This window comes from Nannospalax galili, unplaced genomic scaffold, assembly GCF_000622305.1.
Source record: "Nannospalax galili isolate Female #2095 unplaced genomic scaffold, S.galili_v1.0 scaffold3381, whole genome shotgun sequence".
Taxonomy (NCBI): domain Eukaryota; kingdom Metazoa; phylum Chordata; class Mammalia; order Rodentia; family Spalacidae; genus Nannospalax; species Nannospalax galili.
This window is the reverse complement of record NW_008344842.1, coordinates 281,124-295,402: the sequence shown is the minus strand read 5'-3', so window position 1 is coordinate 295,402 and position 14,279 is coordinate 281,124. Positions and strand designations below refer to the sequence as shown.

General features: G+C 40.9%; 1 protein-coding gene across 1 annotated transcript in view; it reads right to left on the bottom strand.

Annotated features, from left to right (window-relative positions):
- Positions 1–1,029: 1,029 nt before the first annotated feature.
- The window catches only part of Dpy19l1 (dpy-19 like C-mannosyltransferase 1), a 101,987-nt gene continuing 88,737 nt past the window's right edge, over positions 1,030–14,279 (bottom strand). Inside the window, exons 17-23 of the mRNA XM_029567402.1 lie at positions 13,361–13,385; positions 11,920–12,039; positions 10,296–10,470; positions 9,456–9,555; positions 8,218–8,343; positions 3,545–3,732; positions 1,030–2,271 (exon numbers count right to left, since the gene is read on the bottom strand). Of these exons, the coding sequence (XP_029423262.1) occupies positions 3,576–3,732; positions 8,218–8,343; positions 9,456–9,555; positions 10,296–10,470; positions 11,920–12,039; positions 13,361–13,385 (703 nt within the window). The 3' untranslated portion in view covers positions 1,030–2,271; positions 3,545–3,575. The remainder of the gene's footprint in view (positions 2,272–3,544; positions 3,733–8,217; positions 8,344–9,455; positions 9,556–10,295; positions 10,471–11,919; positions 12,040–13,360; positions 13,386–14,279) is intronic.

The following is a 14,279-nucleotide window of genomic DNA, read 5'->3' as shown; positions in this document are numbered from 1 at the left end:
GAACGTAGTTAAAGGGGCAGGGCACAGGAACATTATAAAAGGTGAGGAAGGGGTGGAAGGTTGTAGAACGCTATCTTCCCTGCATGGCAAGGTCATGTGGCACTTCTGAAGTCTTGGCAGCTCTGGGTACCTGCATACATAACTCATGAGGCCTAGCCACCCCTGAAGAGCCTATTGGCAGTTCTAATGGTTGCTAGGGGAGAGGGAGACATTTTCTTCATTTACTAGTCACTGGTAAACTGCCCATGCTCCTGTGGTAAATCCCTCAACCATGCCCACATAAATGTATAAACAGAAGGGAGAGAGTTGGGAAAAGGTGATTGGTGGGACTGAGGGTCACAAGAGAAGGCAGTGGGGGAGATGACCTAAACACTTACATGTATGAAAATGTCATAATAAAACCCAGCATTATGTATACTATATGCTAATAAAAAACTTTAAAATGTAAATTCTGGAGTCCCTGCCTCAAACCAAAAAAATCCAAAACTTTGTGGAAGAGCAAGCCCATCTATGAACTTTCGAGGTGATGCTGATGCCAACAGTTTGAGAAACATTGCATCGAAACATTTTATTCACCAAAGACATCAGAATCAAGGTGTTAGGAAATTAGTTACACATAAATGAACAAAGCTAAACTTCCTTTCCTTCAAACAGGATTAATGATAATGCAAAAATGTGTAACTACCACTTGAGGAATGTTATTACACCAAATCGTCTGTGGTTTAATGAATGGAGAAAGGCTGTCAGCAGCTCTGCCATTAACATTAACACATACATCCCTTGCTGAAAAGGATAACACAGCATGGCTGGTGTTGGCCATAAACATAAGAAAACCTCGGGTAATTCCAGCACCTCCCATCTGCAACTGAGACAAGGGAGTCTCAAGGGTCCCAGGGTTACTGCTCCTTCAGTCAGGACTGCAGGATGATTCAAACCAGCTCATGGCTATCTGACTATAAAATCAAACACCACAGGTTCACAGTCGATGTGCAAACAAAAGCAGTGCACAAGGAAAACACTTCCTACGTGTTTCATGGTATTTTTTTTTTATTTAACATATATAGTACATGTAAACAAAGGTCAAAAAAGTCATAAAAATACAATACTCCTATGCAATAGTGCTTTATTTTGGACACATCCTTTCATTTTTTTTTTTTTTTTAAACATCACTGGCCTACTTTAACAGCACACATTTTCTGCCAAGCAGTGTTAGAGGCTATCTTTTCTGGAAACACTGCCTGGGCTTTGTTTTAGATGTCACACTAACAGCTACTCCAATCACCTTCTGTCCTTCCTGGCTTTCCTCACATTAAAGCAAAAATATCTTTAAATGCTAAAAATACATAAAATACTGAGCTTTAATACTGCATTGTCAGGTACACAGAATCTATTACTACTCTACATTGCCATAAAAGCATTCATACTGCAGAGCACTGGCGGCTGCTAGAAGTGCTCCAGGCTGAATACGCAGTGGACCCCCAAGGCCTCTGTTCCAAGCTGACTTGCTTAAAATACAAGCAGAGCTTGCTGGTGAGTAAAAGTAAGAAACACAGTTACAAAAGGATTCTGCAAAAAAACTAATTTAGACTACTTTAATGTTTCCCAGGTAGTGAAACAGTTCGGACAGTATTTTAATGTTCTGTTTTTCTGTACAGAATTTCCAATCATTACATGTGAACTTATGAAGGAAACTGTTGGAGGGTGAGAATAGAAAATAACTTTTAAAATAGGATAAAAAAAAACTTAACAGCTGGATCCACCCATAGTGGGGTAGGGAAGGACCGCAGATAAGGCAGGCACACCTCCCATCCCACACCCACACCCATCCTCTTTCTCCCTGACCTCAAGGCCCTCTTTCCATTTTTCTGGATTACTGCAAGATCACTCAAATGCTACTCCCAATCCACACTCTCCAGTTGCTTCCCTGCTTTCTGAAGTTGCTAACAGTTTAAGGAACAAAACAGTCAAGCAGCAAATGAGAAAGCATGGTCACAGGGCTGCAGAACACTGGGGAAACAGGAGGCAGAGCCCGGGAGGTGAGGCTGGCTCTGGGGGCAGTGCCATCTCTGAAGCCACATGCCTCAGTGGCATGTGCTGTCTTTGTAGCTGACCAATGGGAGCAAGCTAGTGCATCCCCAGACAAGGCTTGTCCTTGGGCTCTGGTAAGAAGGCGGAAAGAGAACAGCTCTTCCGTGGCTGCCAGGAGTGGGCACCGGAAACCATCCCTGAGGACTCAGGTCTCAAGGACAATCCACAATGAGGTTAATCTGCCTGTGGTTAATAAAAAGAAGACTATAATTAAATGTGTAGTCAGCCATAGTCACAGTTTGCTTAGCGTTTAATCCTGAAAACTGTTTCTCAAAACAATGAAAATCCATCGCTTTGAAGTACCTCATTTTATACAAATTAACTTCTAAAAAACAAAAATTTGTACAAGAAAATCAAAGCAGATTTAGAATAAAAATAAAACAGGAAAAAATATGAAGGATAAAACTGAACATACTCATTCCTCACACAGAAATATTCTAATGTTCTCTAGCATCACAATTATAAGGCTTAAGGCTTTGTCTTATTAGAGACAGGCAATTCATCATTATTCATTTACTTTTTGACAGAAAAATTAGTTATGTTTTACTGTATCTCAACAGTAAAAGAGAAAGTGCCATATCCTATAGTCAAAGTCATATCTATTAATGTATACATTAGACTCTAGATGTATTATATTTGGAGTTGTTCAAAATAGTTTTTCTTAAACTGTAATTATGAAAAAATTTTTATAGTGGTTTAAAGGTATTAAAATATAACATTTGATTAATACTAAAAATGAGAAAAATACACATTTACTCATTCTCTTGAACCAAGAATAAGTATTTGATAAGGAACTTAAGACTAAATAGCACTTGTTTGACCCACCCCCAAAAGAAAAAAAGTATGTGGGGGAAGGGACTCCATAATGCCCCATGGTTAGAAGCTAAAGGAACTGATCCTCCCCACAACACCCAGGAGTCTGGGTTAATAACAGGCAGGAAATGCTTCACTCAGGAGATCAACACAGAGCAAAAAGAGCAAAAGGCAAGGAGATGAACAAGTAATTCCACACATCAAATACCTGCCCCATCTACCAAGCTCAAGTGATGAGCAGGATGGACAGGACTGAGAGCTGTGAGAATCACCAGAATGTCCAGCAATAAGAGCGAGAGGCAAATTAAGAACCAAGAGCTGTAAGCAGCCCTGAGGCTGTAAAATAAGCCCCTCAATAGCTCAGAATCAACTGTATTTGCACATCAACTTTGTCGTGACCCAGGATGTATTTTTATACAGGTGACTTTGTTCACTGGAACACACATATTGAAATCAAGTACAAGCGTATACTCATTTGCATAGCAGATTTTAAGGAGTAACTGATCCTGTATAAGTCATTTTTACAATCAGAATAACTGACTAAATAAAATGTTTTCCAATTGAAAACAGCTACAACAACAGTTTTGAGGATTTGATTTAAAAACGATTCAGGACAGTGACAGATCATTAAACCATCACTGACAGGGTCTCTGCAGGCAGCAGCTCACGTGCAGTCATTCTTTGATAACTTCTAGGACTTTGTAAACACTGTTCTGGAACACAGTGGTGAAGTGAGGCTTGGAATCCTTCACCAAGAGGTTACACAGGGGTGTCTTCCCAGCATTGGCCGGATCTTCTACATCCCAGATTTCAGGCATACTGCAGCCAGGCCTGGAAAAGCGAATGCACACATTAAAACCAGCACACACCATCCGGCTGCAGACAGTACAGCACACTGGCTCGACTCCCCATCTCATTTCAGTTTTTCTACTTCAACTAGCTTTTCAAAGTCCTATGACAGTTATCTTTATTTCTGTAAGCTGGGATAACTCCTCTTTAGGATGAGCTGACACAGCCATGGGAGTAGGAGGACAGAACACACCATGGAATGAATACACGCTCTCAGGGGCTGATCAGACACAGGTGAGAGCCTGGAATCCTTGCACCTGCTGCTTGCCTAGAACGCAGTGCGGGGTAGTTAGTTGCCTTCACTCAGTCTCAGTTTCCACATTTATGAGGTGGGAAGATGCCTGTGATACAGGCTTCTGTGCAGATTAAGAGCAATTAGGTATCTACAGCACACAAATTAGGTTACCTACAGCTCAGCACACAAAAATATTAATTTAAAAAATTATGAAGTGCACAAATTATTAAATTTATACAAATTTTATATAAATTATAAAAATTATAGAACTCACAGGGAGCCATACTCACTGACAATTTAAAAGAAAATCTTACAGTGGTAAGCTTATGTCTTAGCTCAAAAGCAACATATATTCTTTCTTTTTCTTTTTTTTTTTTTTTAGAGACAGGTTCTCACTATGTAGCCCAAGATGGACTCAAAGATGCAACCCCCTGCCTCAGAGTCCCAAGGGCTGAGATTACAGGTCTGTCACCATGCCCGGTCAACAATGTATCTTGTAAATAATGGTATAAATAAGATTATCAATTTATATTCATCTACACCAATCCTCCAAATAATTTTAACATCTATTTTAAACAAGAATGTCTTTAAAAGGCACAACTGTTGGGTTCCTAAACAGTTCCTACATTTCCACTTGCTTTAGAGATCCTAAGGAACAGAAAAGCTGGCCTGGTGGTACAGGCCTATAATTCCAAATACCCCAGAGGCTGAAGTAGTAACACTGTAAGTTCAAGGTTTGCCTGAGCAAGCTACTTAGACTGTCTCAAAACAAAACAAAAATGAAAAGGCTAAGACTGAGTGCTTGCCTCATGTGTCAGGCCCTGCATTCAATCCCTACACCATACACAGAAAAGGAGAATTACAGAAAGCTGGCCATAGCTGCTGATTGTTCTGTCATAGCTCTTTTGCTTTTTAAAAAACAAGGGAACCAAACATTTCCACTGAGTCCCTTTTATCCTTTATGGCATTCGGTCCTGCTTCCCACCACACAGCAGGTGCATGCATCAGCCCTGAATGTCATTACTCAGTGGCATCTTCTATGAATATCAGTATCTAGACTGCCAGACCTTTGATCCATGTTCTTACACACAATATAGACAGGGGAGTATTGACATTTACATATGACGCTGGGTTTTCACAAAATTGGAACTACTAAGACTTGTAACTCCTGATATAGTACACTTCACAGAAGTTCTCTGAATCTTATCTCAAGATATATACATTTTTAATTGAAAATAAGTCCTTGTATGATAATGCCCATATATGATTCCAACGGAGACTACCATACAAAAGAAATCTGAATTTTAAATCAAGGGTTTTCTTTTCATTCTCTGAATACTTCTGTATGTTATTGTTTTGTAAATACCAGTGAAGTTTAAAAAATAGTTCTTAGTACTGATATGCATTATTTAACAGTTCTCTCCTGGGTGCACATTTTGATTATTTCTTATTTTGTTGACATAAAGCAATGTTATTATTAATATTTCTTGCCCATCTCCTTCTGTAACTTAAATGTTCATTGTGAAAAAAACACCTTTTACTTTACCTCCATCAGATTAACTCTCAGGAAGGTTTACCATCAAGTGTGCCTAGAGAGAGGGTTCCAGTGCACACTCTGAACACCCCGATGTTGGACCCCACTGACCTTTAATACCTAAGATAATATAGCTGCCTCTGCAATTCTACCATTAACTTTCTCACACTTGTCAAGGCTAAACTGTCGCCAAATATGGTGCAGTTTAGAGTATGACACAGAGGAAGCAGAGTCCACTCTGAGTTTCTCTGAGCTCAACAGGCAACAAGCATATGAAAGGGCAAAGAGCTGTTGTACAGGCTCTGTCTGCTCCCCTAACACCCACTACTGAGCTCCCTAAAGCTTCACCATACTGGCCAGCTGCATCTTTTAGCAGCATCTGTGTTGTTGAACATATCAGTGTGTATTTTTCATGCCAGCAACCTGGAAGCTAAGAGAGAAAAATTAGTTAAGCTAAGGAGTTCAAGGCCAGCAGGGACAGCAGAACACCCCGCCCCAGCAAAAGAAATTTGTTGTTTTTCTAAAGCACTAATGGGAACTTCAATAATTTTCTTCTCAATACACATATTTTAACTTTATGACAACTCTATTACAAGAATTAAGGAAAGCAAGAAATCACAGAACTGAGAATATTAAGAGTTTCTAATTAAAAGCTCATCTATAATTTGCATTTGGGCATATTTTAGTACTATATTTGCTCACAGTGAGATATAGTTAAGGAATGATCAAGCCATACCATTAAGTTCTTTGTAAATGAGACCTCCCCCCAACACATGAGCATAGGATGGTTCAGCAATGACGCACAGATTAAGCTCTAAACGCTGTCACCCTTCCTCATCTCCCTTCTGAGCTCTCCCCGTGCTTGTGTCAGAACAGCACAGTTTCTGTCCTGTTTCATACTGAAGCACAGTGGACCTGCCCAAGGCCTCCTGAGAGAACACATCAGTCTGACTGGAATCATATAGGATCAGTGCCAGTTATCTAATGAGAGCAGGAGGCGGACAGGAGCCACTGCTTGGCTTCGTTCTCACTCCTTCCAGAACCAATACAACCATGGCTAAGTCCACATCAGGCAGGAAGATACACTCACATGCCCTCCCTACCCAACCCAAAGCCCTAGTGCCCTACACAACCTGAAGCTAGTTAAAATGGGGGTCTTGTTTAGTGCCAACAGTTATTGCCATACACCCTAAATTTCTATTTACTTAACGACACACATCAACCAATGCTATGCCTATCAGAAGAGGGCACTGTGCAAACCCAAACTGCTCTGTCAACACCACAGAACCCAAAGGTTTGGCCATTTGTGCATAATTAAAATACTGTGTAAGGGTCTGGAAAACAAAGGGGAATCTTGGGTCCATATTCACTGACTACTTGGAGGAAAAAGGCTACAAAAATCATGTTCCTCTTACAGTGACCTCTGTGTTTCTCAGGAAAGAAGCCCAAGAAGATAAAGTATATCTTAACTCAGCAGAAAGCTGTCAAGAAACTGAGTTCTATTGCAAATGTTCACCCAGCCCTGCTTTACGATAATGTCCTCATAACAATATGAGCCATGCCTAAAATTTATGGAAAAGAGCTAATGAAAGGTATGTGAACTTAGAGTTGTTGTCATTCATGAGTTAATATGTGAACATTTTCTTTTAATACTCTGTGATATCACCGAGAAACAGCAGGAAGGCTAACTGAGCCACAGACATAGTGTCCTGGAAGCTTCTGCTCAAGTACAGGGTAGTGGTTCTGAGAATGCAGCAAAAGCATTCGTATGATGTCCTCAACTCCTGGAGAAATGCTCCCACACCACGCTTCTCACACGGGGGAAGTGCTGGTGCTTTCATAGCAGGCTGCTGTCTACTGTCTGGAAACTCAGGTGTAGCATTTCTGGGTTTTGCTGCTGTTTTTTTTTTTTGAGCCAGAGTCTTGCTCTGCAGCCTAGGCTGGTCTCAAACTCATCATGCAGCTCAGATCTGCACTCCTCCCCTCAGCCTTCCTAGTGCTGGGATGCCAGGTGTGTGCCCAGCCCCTGGTAAAGCACTGCTACGTGTTCATTTCAGAAGTCCCATTTGCTTTTGAGATCTTACTGGCTCTGGCAGCTACATTCTGCTTAGTGAACTTCTCCATGGAAACAGAAGTTATAAACTCAAGAGGATGTGGGTAAAGCTGATTATTTCCTCACTCAATATGTGAAACAGCAAGAAAGGAAAGTTTCATTTGAGGTTGATGCTACCAAGGAGCTATATCTAGTCGCAGGACATGTGTCAGGTGCAAAGACTCAGTCCAGACAATGGAGGCCCAGTCTCTTAGCTGCCTATCCACTGCAGTACAGCAAGGCCACCTCCTTGTTTGTCTTAAGACTCTGGAAGTTCTTTGAAGGAAAATACGCTCAGCTTTAAGTAAGGTTTATATATATATATATATATCTCAAATGGAAATAAGAAAGATTTGGAAGATTATCAATCAATACCCAATATAATCTCCTTAAGGTAATATACACATGCATATGATTAAGAAATACATACTTGCAACAAATAAAGTTCAATTCAAATAATTATGTACCAAGTTTTTCACTCATACTTTTGGAAATGTTTTATTTTATATATATCATATGATATAGTACCAAAAAACTCTTGCCATTAGCCTAAACTAACTTTTTGTGTTTTACAATTATAAAATATTAACTGTTCTGAATACTCACTTGGATCTTCTTATACACCACGACTCTTCTAGAATGTAGTAATTCACTTTTAACTTCATCAATTCTCTCTTCACTTCTTCAGCTGCTTTTCGACTATACATTGAATATACTATTTTTGTTCTGGCTCTTCAGAGAAAAATAAGTGGGCAAAATGTTTCAAGATTAAAAGGATATAATCAACATTTCTGGAAGAAAGCAAGGAACGAGACTAAAAATACTACATAGAAGAATGGAGGAAAGAGGAAATACCTCAGAGGAGTTTCTGCTAAGGGGCCAGGGTGAGATTAAAGCACAAGGCAGACGCAGCACCAGTGTTCTGGGAGGAGGGGGTGGGCTTTAACACAAGCCCACATTTCCAGACTTAGTCTTCTCTTTGATCTCTTGCTTTTGTTTTTAAATTCTTCAGCAGCCCTGTGTGTGGACAGGGATGAGCCACAGGAAACACAACTCCAGGACTGATCTGAAGGTTAATAGTCCCAGAACCTTGGTGCCAACAACTCAGCACCAAGTGGCTCTATTTTATGTCCAGATTTAAGAAAAACTTACTCTACAAATTATTTTGTAGATCAGCTTGAAGAAATTGATTTTTTAAATGAAAAAGCTTTTTATTTATAAAATGTACATCCCACTGTTATGCAAAACAATATGCTAATAACATTTACCTGATCATTTGGGAAATGAACAGCTTTGCCTATGCTAGAAAGTACATCAATATTAAATCCATTACCTCTTCCAAAAGAATACAAGGCTGTCATTTATGGGGGAAAATAGGTCTTAAAAACAAACAAAATTTCTAAGCTTATTATTGCAAACAATATTATGAAAACCTGAATGGAAATCTCATTGAATGCAGACTGAATTCAAAATCTCACTGAATTTCAACGGACTTCTCAGGATTCAAGAAAACAGCCTTAAAAAGGAGGCCTTGCTAAAACCCTCCAACTAGTAAGTGTTGGGGAATGGTGGGCATGGTGGTGCTACTGAGGTATCTTGCCGCAGACAATAATACATGAGTTCTTATTTTCCGCCTGATAGAAAACACAACCCCAAAGGCAGCAGTTGTACTGCTCCGTGGAGCCTCAACAGTTCCATCACCAGCACAGTCATTTTATTTCAGCACTCTCTCCCTACTCTAACGATCCCAACTCACCCTATCTTTTCTCAAACACTCCTGTTTGGCTGGATTCCTCACTCACTGTATGAAATTTGTTCTTTGCACTGTGAGCCTGTGCACTAACCTCAGGCCAGCATCTTCATAATGTGGGTGGTTCACAACAGGCCGGAGTGCGGAGAGCTTCACACTTGCCATGGTGGGCATGGCACCAGCAAACACTGCATCTGGAGCAAAGAAGAGTCTCAGGAAGACACTGGCCAAGCATGGCACGGGTTTCCTTTCAGGAAAACACAGTAATCTCTCAAGTGACAGAGTTGCAGTCCAAGGACATATGAACTTAAAGGTTCAAGGGCAGGTCTATGCTTTTATGAAAAAAATAGCAAATTGTCCAAGGAAGTTTGACTGCACCAAGAAATTATGAAAGATGCTTTAATATTTAATCATTTGCTACTTGGGCAACAAGTTTCCCTTTGGATACATGGATAAAGATCAACTTTCAGGAGTCAAGAGGGAATGAGAAGGACTAATATTAAAAATTCATTAAGGAAATAAGCATAGCAAAAATGTGGTAAAATGCAGCATTTATAATTTTGGAAAAATTTTATACAATTTAAATTTATGGAAAACAGCAGAATAATGATTTAGAAAGTGTGTATAGCATTTTCCCTCTAAACCATGCAAACACTGTTGATAATAGCCTTTAAAAAAAGTTTGGGTGGGAAGCCAGCCATGGTGGTACATGCCTTTAATCCCAGCACTCAAAGCAGAGGCAGGTAGATCTCTGTGAGATTGAGGCCAGCATGATCTACACAGTGAGGCCCAGGACAGGCCAAGCCAGCTGGGGCTACATGTCTTAAACAAAAAAAAACCCAAAACCAAAACAAACAAATGAAAAATTTTTGCAGTAACATGAAATTCTGGGGTGGGGGGACAGGGGATTCTAGCTAATTGGACTTTTTTTTACCTGGTTTGGTACTATATTTGATCCATTCTATAAGTTCTTCCTGGGGTAAATTGCTGAATTCCCCTACAATGTTCCACTGGGTTTGTAGATTTGCTGAACCTTGAATTGACATTGCTGCTAACACGGCAAAAACAACAGTAACAGGACGGACTTTGCCAAAGAGCCATCCAAACAGCTGAAACGAAATGAAGAACCCCGGTAACTGTCAGCACAAAGGAGCAGGAACCAATAAGAAAATATCCTCTGAGAAAGAGAAACAATCTCTGCTAGAGACCCAGTATGGATTACTTTTAAATAATTTTATTATTATTACTGTATGTGTGTGGTGGGGGTTGCACATAGATTTTAGAGGACAACTTTTGTGGAGTTAGTTTTCTTTTTCCACTTATATGTATGTTCTAGGGATTGAACTCTGATCACTAGGCTTGTCAGCAAACACCTTTACCCACTGAACCATCTCACGGCCCCAGCAAAGATCCTTAAACGATCATCTTCAATATCAAAAACATTCTACTGCCGGCCTTACCCAGCAGGCCATGGCTTCAGATGCACTGTTCTCAACCTGCTCGCTCAACCTGCTACGTGTTGTGAGGATTCAAGAAGCCAGGCCACAAGGCAGACCGCATACTTGATTTACAAGGCACAGCACAAAGTGAAAAGGTGAGCCCTTTGAAAAGAATCATGAGGTTCAAAACAGGTTAGAGTCACAGCTCAGTGGGAGAACTCTTGCCTAGAGTGTGTGAGGCCCTGGGTCTGATCCACAGCACCACAGCAACTGCAGAGAGAGCCCTTCTAAGTAAATGCAGGGCTCTGTGCAGAGGCCCTGCCCTCTGTTGCATCGGTGGGATGGGAGTGAAGATGGAGGACCTGCTACCAGCTTTCCTTCCAAGGAGCCAAGAACAAGGTGAAGTGGTGTCTCTCTAACAATTCCAACACTGTGACGGGGACCTCATTCTGCACTTAAGCAGTCTATACTCTGTCCCCATACCTCCCTTTCTCAGGCCCCCTTGTCTGAATTTTAGACGTCTGCAGGCATATACTCTTTCTGGCCTTTCAAGTTTTCCACCCCTAGAACCTAGAGCTGGTTACAGGTAACAGAGGTGCTGCTTCCGCACCTTGGCTGGCTGACTGATGAGACAGTCACACTGTGGAGAAGCATTGATCTGTGAATACAGTAGTATATGATCTGGGATGACCAAACTCTTCATGTAAACTTTTAATGTAAAATCAAGAATATATATACAAATGACACTCAATAAATGGAAAAGCTTTCAAAAGCTTGATTCTGAGTAAGACATATAATTTGAAGGTAGTTATAGACTGAAATCCATTGCTAGAAAAGTTTTCATACAAATGTCAAAAAAATTCCTACAGTTAAATTGGACTTTCTATCAGCCTTGCCGTGGCTACTGATGGACCTAGACTGCACTGATTTGGTCTTTGCTGTATGCCAGGACAGGGCATATAATAATCATCTTTTGTCTTTCAGCTTCAGGAAAGATGAGTATAACACCATGGTAAGGAATTTCAATAACAATGGATTCAGAGCCCTGCACAGCAATAGTATCCTAGCATCACTGAGCAGCCAATTCTGGGCAGAACTCCACTGCTGTGACCACATTACCTGTCTGGAGCAGATCAAGGAAGCCATAACACACATGTGTGGTGTCAGGAAGAGCTTCAGTCTCATAATTAGAACACCAAGGGCTGTGTACGCTAACAGCTGCAGTGCATGATAAACCAGCTGAAGGAAGGAAAGATTATTCATTTGGACCATTTGTTAATAAGAACATACTATTAAACTGGATATGCAGAAAGGATTCCTGAAATTTCTAAAATACTTTTTTATATAACATTTTAAAGTCATACAATATATTTTCATCATATTCACCTTCCCACTCCTCCCCTTAACTCCTCCAGATCCAACCCCACTGGACTACCCTCTCCCAACTTCACCCCCCACTTTAAAATAAATAACTCATTGAGTCCAATTTGCGGGGCCCATATATTCAGGGGTGTGGGGCCACTCCCTTAAAGAAAACTGATTCTTCCTTCCCCAGAAGCCAATAACTATCTATAGTTCCTAAGTTAGGGATGGGGAATCATGAGCTCGTCCCTGCTCCAAGGCTAGAATGTTGACTGGCTTGATCTTCAGGCAACCACAGCTGCTCTGAGTTATTAAGTGCAGGAGTCCTGTCATGCCAGAAAACACTGTTTTGCTCAGGAGCTCCCTGGCCTCTGGCTCTAACAATCTTTCTGCCCCCTCTTCTGTGATGGTCCCTGAGCCTTGGAAGGGAAGGGTTCAATACAGATGTCCTATTTGTGGCTTAGCACTTTACTAATACTTTTTCTTTGGTCTTGGATAAGCTGTAAATTTCTACATTAACTGCTGTTCACTACACTAAGACACTTTTCTGATGAGAACTGAGAGGTGCACTACTCTATAGGTATAGAGCAATCCTTTAAATGTACTTTCAAGCTGTACATTTTGATAGAGACTACATTTAAAAAGCCACTAAACCAGGCATTCCTGTAATTCTATTCAGAGTCAGGCCTGTGGTTAATAGAGCCTGCATTTGTGAATGCACCTTAATCTACCTTGGTGATGCCATCAGATCAAGCCAAGACAGTGGTTCAGGAAGTGACCGCTGTCTTGAGACCCTGGCACTCCCTTGAGCTGCATAGAAGGCAGGCTGGGTCTTAGGAATGTGAGAACTACAGCCAGTTACACCCCAGAAGCTTCAGGACAGGGAGGGCGGAGAGAAAAGTAGCTTCCCACCATGCAAGGACACCTCACATACATGCCTCAATGGGCTTCAGAAACCAACTGCTATTACTATAAGGCACACCAAATGTTCCCTAATTCATCATTTCGCAAAACAAAACAAAAACAAAACAAAACAAAAAACCAGTCTGTCAATCAGCTTGTAGCACTCTCCTAAGAAATACATATACTGGGGTATTCTGAAGATGACAACTGCCAATAAAACTAGAACTAGAACTCAAAAGCAAAGTCGAAATATATACAAACATTAAGTAAAGTCTTAGTAATGTTATAAATTCACCTCTCCATGGTCCAACTGGTGTTTTCTGAAATGGAAAAAAGAAATCATTGCTACTGAATCATTACCAAGGCACTTACTTCATTTACTTGCATTGTTATCTTGCAAATATGAGTTTTACAACTTCTGTAGTATTCCCAAGACACATATATATAAATGGAAATAACAAAAAGTTTTATTCTAATACTAGTACTACAACCATTCAAGGCAATTTATTTTTAAAAAAGACGATGCTTTGTCTGACTAGGTGCATATTTACTATGTCAATGATCACACCTCACACTGTGTGCCACACAGGTCCCTCACTGGTCATACCCAGCAAGGCATGAGGTGAAGAACTCTGAAGACTTCATCTTCCTATATGTCTGCTTCCTCCCCCAGGGGCCCCTGAGCTCCCACACACTGCTGCTGCTACCGTAGGAGAGAGGACAGGGCTGGTCGGGGAATCTGCATACAGACATGTTCTTCTCAGCACCAGCCGTACAATAATATAATACAGGAACTGTCGCAGCACTCTGCCTGTATGCAGATGCTGAGAGGCCAACAAATCCTGCCCTTACTGCTCCTTGTCTCCAACAATTCCCACAGCAGCAGGGAGAGCAGTTTTAGAGAATGGCAAGCCAGTCATCTACTCCTTTGCCTGAAAGTCTCCAATGGGTGGAGTCCTGCAGTTAATGCAAACTATGAAATTCCATCAGCTGCACATACACCTCTTCTGCTGGCCCTACTGCTCACCATGTCAGTCATCTTCTCTCTGTTCTCTCCTGGTCACAGGCTAACTGAGCCCTAACAACAGCACAGAAGCCTCTGTCTCCCACATACACCTACCCCACTGGCCTGGTTTATCCTCTTAGGAAAGAGAGAATTCACATTTATGTTTTGAGTATACTGCCTCTCCCTACTAAAATGAACCAACAGGAGT